The 9,538-nt window shown below is 35.8% G+C and overlaps 1 protein-coding gene across 3 annotated transcripts in view; it reads left to right on the forward strand.

The window, feature by feature from the left end:
• Positions 1 to 8,817, forward strand: part of LOC106867774 (kelch-like protein 8) — a 128,870-nt gene extending 120,053 nt beyond the window's left edge. For 2 of the 3 annotated variants that reach the window (XR_008265410.1, XR_008265409.1), the window contains exons 7-10: positions 787 to 988; positions 1,116 to 1,231; positions 5,332 to 5,497; positions 7,894 to 8,817. Coding sequence is in view for 1 of the 3 variants with exons in the window: in XM_014912757.2 (XP_014768243.1) it covers positions 787 to 988; positions 1,116 to 1,231; positions 7,894 to 7,907 (332 nt within the window). In the remaining 2 variants the exon portion in view is untranslated. The remainder of the gene's footprint in view (positions 1 to 786; positions 989 to 1,115; positions 1,232 to 5,331; positions 5,498 to 7,893) is intronic. The other variant, XM_014912757.2, reaches the window with a different exon arrangement.
• Positions 8,818 to 9,538: the final 721 nt, after the last annotated feature.

Below are 9,538 nucleotides of genomic sequence, written 5' to 3' on the forward strand. Positions count from 1 at the left end.
TTTGCCTTTCGTCCTTTTGGGGTTGATGTAATCGACTTAACCCCTTTGTCTGTCCTTGTTTGTCCCCTCTATGTTTAGCCCCCTGTGGGCAATAAAGAAATCAAAATATATATATATAAGTGAAGGAGACAGCTAATGAGCTGTATGTGCGTGCTTGTTCCCCTTTGTCTGTGTGCATGTGTGTTTGTGTGTATGTATAGATGAACTTGCTTCCTATCTCTCTGTCTGAAATGAAAACATGTCTACCGAAGTCAACTCTGGGCCTGTGGGTTTATGATCAAAGATTTCCCGGTCATGACTATCCTGTCTTTTTTTCACATTTAGTAGGTATTTAGTTACTAAAACCAAAGAAACAGGTGGTGACTGAGTCATTAGAAATCATTTAGTAAACTGTATGGAGATGATTAGAATGATGTTTTAAGCAGACCTTTATCAGACATAAAAAATATTTTTATTTAAGCAAGTGTTCTCTCGCAAAGTGTCATTTTTCTTATCTCCCCCTGAATACATGAACTCACCCAAATTTACAGACCTTACTTCAGTATATCTGGGATGATAAATTATGATGTGAGAGAAATTGGTTGACATTCATGAAGGCTAAGTTATAACAGAGAATATGGTCTATTCTTATAAATATTTCTGTCTTAATGGTAATCCAATTTAGCCCAATTTCAAAGCAAAAGGCTTAATTCCTTCACCGATGCACTCTCGAACGTGAGTGTTATGTCTGTGTTATCTCGTTGGCCATCTTCAGGTGGATTCTATTTTCATTTTTCCATGTTTCAGGTGGTTTTGATGACAATGCTCCACTACACTCTATGGAACGTTACGATCCAGCATCAGATTCCTGGACATTGATGCCGTCAATGTCATGTTGTCGGGGAGGAGTTGGTGTTGCTACGCTTGGAGGTAAAATTTTTGCTGTTGGTGGCCATGATGGATCCAGTTACTTGAATTCTGTTGAAGCCTTTGATCCGAGTACTGGGAAGTAAGTTAACTGTCATTGTTGTTGTTGTTGTTATTAATATTATTATTATTACTACTACTACGAAATGTAATGAAGGAAATATACCAATGTTAACAACCAGAATATAAGTCTTTACCATATTTTCTAGGTGGATGATGATGTCAAACATAGAAGTATGTCGTGCTGGTGCTGGAGTTGCCGTCTTGGACTGTTCAGTGGAACAACTAGAAGACATTCGGAAAACAGTCAATACATCCAGTGCTGGTAAGGAATTTTGATTCTTTACTCCCTCATCTCACCATAATTCTATTCTTCTATGTTCTCGCTATTTCACCTTGCCTGTCATAGCAACTCATTCTTCACCGTTTCCCAACATGAGCTTTTCAGGGTTTCATTACTCATCTTCTTTTACTTTTTTATGTTACTTCTGCTGTTTGTTTTGTTTCTGTTATTATTATTGTTTTGTTATTATTATTATTATTTTCTTATTCTTTCAATTCTGTTTCCATTCTTTATCAAGTGTCTTGCCGACACCTAGGGCAAAGGAACTCCCTGTATACATTGACAGGCCATTAAAATAGACGCACCAGATTTTGTTCATTTACAAAATCTAATAAAGTTACGTAAAAAAGCAAAAATTACTCATAGCAAAGGTTATCATTCTCACATTGGCAATGCTCTTCTCAATACATGTAACGTACCATTTATTACTGCATCACTGAAAATTGATATCTACTCATTTGCGTCACATTCCTAGCAATAGCACCCGTCCCTTCCATTCTAGGACCCTTTCTTTCTTTTTTAACCCCAGTTAAACCAGGTAGGGTAAATGAGGTAGACTTTGTGAGTGAGAGGTGTGAATACTTTCGACCTGCTGTTTGATTTAAAATATCAGATACAGATTATGATGGCAATGTTATAATCCTGGTTTAATACCTTACAGTATTTAGTTGCAGCCCTTTGCACCTCGCTTCACATCTCTTCAGTCTCAAATTTGGATCTTATTCCTCTGGGGTCAATAAAATATGTACCCGGCAAAAACTCAATTGTACCATCCCTCTGTTAATAAATTATGAACCTTGTATCAAATGAGGGAAATTAGGGTATAACAAAGCTGTTTCATGTAGATAAAATAAAATCAGACTCTCCCTTTAAAGGAGTTTGTTTCTTTTTGGTGTCTCTTTATAATTAGCTTTGATAAATTTATAGTTAATATTCTAAGATTGGAATTTAATCAACTGAACTAGTCATTTTCTGAACTCAAGTCTCATTTTCATTTGGCTAAAAATATCTCGGAGCCTTTTTTCTTATTTTCGCTACATTGTTTAATTGTTAGATTGAAGAGAAAGGGTGTGTGTATGTGATTGTATGCCTGTGGATATTGTTCCTATTTTTCCTACCTTTCACTGCTACTACATTCCCTCCCCTAAACATTTTTCTCTCTCCTTTGCATTTTGCCTCTCCCTTCAGCTAAGCACAACATGGTAACTTCCTCTTTCTCCTACCTCTCACTGCTAAACATGCCTCTTTCTCTCTCTCTCCAACACACAATTTGCCTATGCAGCATGTTACATGGCCCATAAGCAGGCTAATATCATAGATTATTTTATTCATTCCATTTCATTGTATTTTGTGTAAAATGAAGTCTTAAAAACCTTGCTTGGAAACAGGTGTGGGTAGGTGACTGGAAGAGCATCCGACTGTAAAGAATCTTCCTCGGTGCATTCCATCTGAGCCATGCAACCATGGAAAAGTGGATGTTAAAACAATGATGAGGATGAATATATTGGATTATAGTAGATTATCCACTCTTGTAGCAGTTGTGCAACACTGCATATAAAACATGGTGTTATATAAGATTTTTAAGATAATTTGGCTCCAAAATCACGATGTACAAAGGACTTTGATGGGAAACAAAAAAAAAAACGGAAAAATATAATTTAAGCACAGGTCTACTGCTGGTGTGTATTGAACAGGGAATATAATGGTATCTTTCTCTTAACAGCTCATATCTTTGATTGTTTCTTATTTTTTGATATCTAGATTTTTATTCATTTAATACTCATCTCTATGTCATTGTAGACCTTTAGCTTAATTGCTCTTTAATTAGTATATAACTTTACTAACTCTTTTATAATTAGCATACTATAACAATAATAGCTTAGTTCACTGCCATTTGACCATAACACCATTTGTTCTATGCTAGCCAATGAGGAGCTTCCATATCACCTGAATGCTAAAAATAACTACAAAATCTCCCTCAAATCATACTCTGCTGTCTGCAAAAGAAAAGATCTAGTCTTACTTTAGCCCTCAAAAGACAGGATGATGACATCTGATCTGCTTTTAATCAAAGTTGACTAAACTATAACAGCAATTTCTCTGTGGGTTGCCATGTTCTAACACCATTGACCATTGACCAGCATAAAATACCAGTTATTGCTTACAATCAAGAACAAGAGATCTCTTCACTTAGCCATGTCCATCATTGCTGTTCATTACATCATCGTCATCATCATCATCATCACTAATGTCGTTCTCATTATTGTTGCTTACACCATCGTCACTTTCAGCATCCATTATCAACATCATTTGCTGTTTTGCCAGTTTCATCTGTTTTTACCAACTTATTTTATTATTGTTTTTCAACCTGGTTGTCTCTGTTCCTGTTCCATGTTGGGTTTGAAACCTTCTCTCCTGCGTCAACTTTTACTTAAAACTAAGTGGACTATTTTTGATCATTTTAAAAGTTGATGAGAAGAAATCAATCCTCTTATCTTTTCACGTTCTTTTGAGAGAGGTGGGTGGGAACGTTTGAAGAGATGATTGCATGTGTTGGGGGGGGGGGTTCTTTTCTCTCGCCTCATTTTGCCTCTTATTGCAGTCCTTTGTCCTCTTGTTCATACGAGGTTCAGCTTCTTAAGTTAACCTTTTCTATTTCTCCCCATATTTCCTTTGGTCTTCCTCTTTCCCTCACCTTCTTTCCACTTGGGATCACTTGGCCCTTTCCTACCCAACTGTCATCCTCCTCTTCATCTGATTCTTCTTATGCTTAATCCTTCTCTCAGCTCATGTTCTGCTGTTCTTGTACAGTCACATCGCACACAGCCAATGGATTTATATTTGCTTCAGTTCTTTTGAGCCTTTATACATCCTCATGCAGCCATTGTACCTCATACGCAAGCAGCACAAAATCTGCTCTCTTCATTCAGACAGGGATTCTCTTTGCTGCCTGTACAGAAAATACCTGAGCTTTTTTCCACCCTCTCCTTATTTTGGTTTATATGCTTTAGGAAGACCCACCTTTAATGCTAATTAAGTTATCTAGATAATGGAAGCTATCAACCAGTTCTATGAAACCATCTGAGTATTGAAAACATTTCAGGGCTGTGGTCTTTCTCTGCCTCTTGCACACTTTTAATTTTCATTGGGTGCCCCACATTGAAGTCCTGTCTACCCTTTTCTTGTATATTCATGTAACCATTTCCCTGATGGCAGCAGGCTCACTGTCTTCCTCCTTATTACATCATACTTTTGGTCTTTGATACTTTAAGCTGTGTTGATTCTAGGCTTTGCTTCCCAAACTGCATCTCATCTAAGCTGACTTCTTTATTAATTGTTCCTTAACTGATTGCATTACTCTGAAAACTCGGTTCACACGTTTCTTGCACCTTTTAAGAGAAAGTTCTTTTGTCTGTGCTAGCAGCTGGTGTTGATATTACAGTGCCATTCACTGTGCCATGGTGCCTCCAATGCCTAAATATATCCACTACCCTAAATGTATAACAATTCTTTCTATTATAGGCAAAGGACCTGTAATTTAGTGAGAGGGGGGGGGGGCTATTTGATTACTTTGATCCCCCAGTGTCTCACTGGTACTTATTTATCAACCATGAAAGGATGAAAGGCAAAATTGACCAGGGTGGAATTTGAATTCGTAACATAAAGGTGGATAAAATGGCTGCTAAGCATTTTATCCAACCTGTTAAAGACTCTGCCATCTCTGCTGCCTGTGAATAATAAGAAGAGGATGAGGATTTCAGACTGGAATTTATTTCATTGACCCCGAAAGGATGCAAAACTGAGTCAACCCCTGGCAGAATTTGAAACTCAGAATGTTAAAGCAGAGACAAAATGCTGCTAAGTATTTTGCCTGGATTGCTAACGAGTCTGCCAGCTCATTACCTTAATTGATAAATATAATTAAAGGCAAAGTTTACCTCTGCAGCATTTCAACTCAGATTGTAACAAGCCAAATAATTCCTACATTTTCTTTTCCCTTCTTCTTTTTCTTCTTCTTCTTCTTCTTCTTCTTCTTCTAGCCTCTATGAAATGATGAATCTGTGCATTTCTTTCCCCTTCAGGGTCAGTGATACAGAGACAACATGGGGAATAAGAAATAAGCATTCCAAAGACGTATCTCCCGGTTTCCATATTTTTGCCCCTTTTTCCCCCCTTTTTCTTCCATAAAACGTTTCCATTTGTTTTTGTTGATGAAAACAAAAACAAGCAAAACCCTTATGTTGACATGTAAGTAAAAATCAACAGAACTATTTCTCCTTAACTTTGCTCTAGAATTAATAAGACCCCAGAATGCACAGTATTCAATTAAACTGTCTTTAAATAATGCTTACAATAACACCCCAGCCTACTCATTCACCCGATAGAAGCCTGCTTTCAAAAATTTAATTTGCTCTGTGTTTATTAACAAACTAACACAATTTTCTTTTTTTATTATTATTATTATTATTATTATTATTATTATTATTATTATTATTATTATTATTATTATTGTTATTATTACTGTGAGCTGGCTGAATTATTAACACTTTCGACAAAGTGCTCAGCAGTGTTTTATCTGTCTATACATTTTGAGTTCAAATTCTGCCGAGGTCAACTTTACCTTTCATCCTTTTGGAGTTGATAAAATAGAATACTAGTAAAGTACTGGGGATGATGTAATCGATTTGCCGCCTTCCTCCATAGTAGTATGAATTATTTGCCCTTAAGAGTGGAAGACAAGCAGAATCATTAGAGCCTTACACTTTCTCATGTCTTTACATCCCGAGTTCAAATCCCAGCAAGACCCACTTTGCATTCTTCCAGGGTTGACAAAATATATTACCAGCCGAGTACTGCAGTCAATTATATTGACTTTCCTCTTCCCTCAATTCTCCGTTCTTTTTCCTATGTTAGAAATAATAATAATTATTATTATCTTTCTTATGAATGGTTTTAGGAAATCCATCAGGAATCAGGAATTTCCTTTCTTAAAAACTGTGCCCTAATGATATTTACTGATCCTCGTATTATTATTATTATTATTATTATTATAATTATTATTGCAATGTGTATGTCTATCGTTGTAGATAATTAGTCAGTGTCTTTACACGAGTGGTTGCGTATAATTCTTGTCTGACCAATTTATTATTAAGGGTAATGCATTGATTAAGTCATTTGAGTATGAAACTAAAGGCCTTCGATATTTTTTATCGACCCTGAAAGGATGAAAGTTGAATTTGGTGGAATTTGAATAATAATAATAATAATAATAATAATAATAATAATAATAAAGTATTGTTGTTTGTGTTTTTATCTTGCATGTTTCTGGTTTTGTTTTTTCTTTCAACAACAAGCATGCTATAAAATTAGAATTAATTTGATACTTGACCTTATCTTTGGAAGTGAATATTTATATCAAGACTACATTTTTCTGTCTGATCGGAGATCATCATTGTGTCATTTGTCTGTGGCCAAGTGGAATAAAAATATTATCTCTCTGTTTGGGAAAATAAAGGTTCCTCATTTGAACATAGTGCTGTACTACAGACATATCATCATCATCATCGTTTAACGTCCGCTTTCCATGCTAGCATGGGTTGAACGATTTGACTGAGGACTGGTGAAACCAGATGGCAACACCAGGCTCCAATCTGATTTGGCAGAGTTTCTACAGCTGGATGCCCTTCCTAACGCCAACCACTCAGGAATAAAACACCAGCTGACAATCAGGGATTAAGTCACTTGAAACATAGTCATCATCATCATTATCATCATCAGTCGACATCTGTTTTCCATGCTGGCATGGGTTGGACAGTTTTGTTTCAGACATTTGTTTAGTATCAAGAGATTTTTGTTTATTGTTAACTCAAGTCAGTCTTAATTAGATGCACAAAAGATTAATGGTGCCCCAGCTTTGACTAGCCATTTTTGTTTTTGTTATTCATACATAGTGTATCTTGGACTACATTGTTCAATGTGTTCTTTTCTAAAATAGTAAGGTGTGATTTTAGGGAGAATTGACTGTTGTTTATTGCAGTTTGTGTGACCTGATGACATAGAGCTGAGTCTCTTGCACTTTCTATCACTCCCTTTCCTTTATCAACATTCCCTTACAACAGTTCAAGCCTTTCCCCACTCTCCTCCCACCCCCAAAAGTTTTTCCATTGCCTCACGGAGTCAGGGTGTAGTGTGCCAATCACCCACTTTGACAAGCTCTGACACACAGTTTTCCCACTCATTGGCTCTTTTATCACTGTTTGTATACACACCTAAGATACAAAGGTAATATATTCGATAAACCTTACAGTGGCATCTGGTCACTTGCCTCCATGTTTTGGTGTTTGTTGTACTTCAGAATTGAAAACATGTGACAGAGTAGGGTGGGGTTATTTGAAAATTCATTGACAGAAATCTGTTGTTAGAAGGAGCAAGTTGCTCAGCCACCTAACTGTTGACTTGTATTTGGTTTCCACATTGTATTCTTTGTCATTCTGTGTCCTTTGTTTTGCTTTTCTGATGCTACTTTTCTATTGTGTGTGTGAAAGAGAAAGAGAGAGGGCGAATTGGTTTTATTTAATTAATATATTTATTCATATACAGGTATTTATACTTGTTTAAAAGGATCTTTTTCATTTTCTTTTCAGCTGTGCGTTTATAACAAACGTGTTAAGATGGTCGACATGTAAACTAAATCATAAGAAAGGAAGGACACAAAAAAAAAATCCATCCGCCAGTCATTTGATAAACCAAATATCTTCATTAAACATTGGCTGCTATTTCTAATGGGAACCTTTTTAAAAAATCACAGGTGAGACTTTACCAAAACCATAGAATGTGGCTGGTCAATAAATTTCGCACAAAAGACCTGAAGTCATTCCAGACTGAGCAGAGCACATCAAGTCAAGACAGAAAAATGGAAATCTGAAAGACCAGAACAAATCAAGGGAAGAGAGAGAGAGAGATCAAATCTCGATGGATCAAGAGTTGACTGAACAACTCAAAGGGCAGGTCATGTCAAGAGAAAAATGAGAGAAAATGGTGCAGAACCAATCTAAATTATCTATTGTTATAAACAGATGTATAAAAATCGAAAACAAAGAATATGGGGCTTGTCTCAGAAATTGAAATGAGAACAAAAAAAGTGGGGTGGGGAAATGTATTTTTCAATTATTTTATTCAATATTATTTGAATCTTTTTTTTTTTATACATGACAATAAAGCGAATGACTTTGATACAAAATTATAAAAAACAAAAACGAACAGAACTTTCTTTGATCAGGAAATTATCATGAAATTTGCATTGTATTTACCATATATTTCTTCATTCATCATTTGTTATTTTCTAAACCACTCACACACACACACACACACACACACACACACATTTATGAAAAAAAAAAAATAGTCCCTGTCAAGTTTGCTTTGGCAGACTGTTTGTCAGGGTATTGAACTGACCAAAGAAAACATTCAATGTTGATACTTCTGTCTGTAATCGTCCCATTTATATGGGGCAATGCTGTCTTTAGATTTTAGGGGCGTGGAATAAAAATGTGCCTACTTTAAAGACAGTAGTGGGTTTGTTAAAAGATTGCTTTTAGTTGACTGCTGTTATGTTGAGAACTTTGGGGCAAATATGGTGAGAGACAGAGTGGAAGGACTCTGAAGAAATATGACTCTATTTCGGTACTAAAGTTGGTGCTTCCTATTTAAAGTTGGTAAATCCTATTTGAACCAGCAATGCTGCCTTTCGTTTCAACTCCACTCTTTCCCAATCCCTTCAGAAAGAATAAAATAAAACTTGTAACAAAGAAGTTTTCACCTTGTAGGAAAAGAAAACAAAAAAAAACCCAAAAAAACCTTTGGGCTTTGAAAGAAACTTTGTATTTGTGATGAGGGGACAACGTTGTATTATTTTGATTGTAAAAAATGACTTTGTGGTCACACTTAGTTCATAGAAAGTAATAGGGACCCACCCATCATTTCTGTGACCCCCATCATTCAATCTTTCAATTCTTAACATACACAACATCCTTACTAACATTTTTTTGTTGTTGTTGTTGTTGTCAATTAGGTAGAATAAACTTAAGGCTATAGGGGACAGCCTTAACAACTGTCTGCAACACTTCTGGCTGCCCCCCCCCCACTAGTTTAATGCATTTCCCATTTAGTCAGTCTTCAAGAGAATCAGGAATTGATTATAATATGTAATTTCTTTTCTGAGTATCAGTTAGAAATGTATCTTCATTAATATTAACAACAACAACAACAATAATTATGTATATGTGTATA

This window comes from Octopus bimaculoides, chromosome 13 (assembly GCF_001194135.2).
Source record: "Octopus bimaculoides isolate UCB-OBI-ISO-001 chromosome 13, ASM119413v2, whole genome shotgun sequence".
In the NCBI taxonomy this organism is placed as follows: Eukaryota; Metazoa; Mollusca; class Cephalopoda; order Octopoda; family Octopodidae; genus Octopus; species Octopus bimaculoides.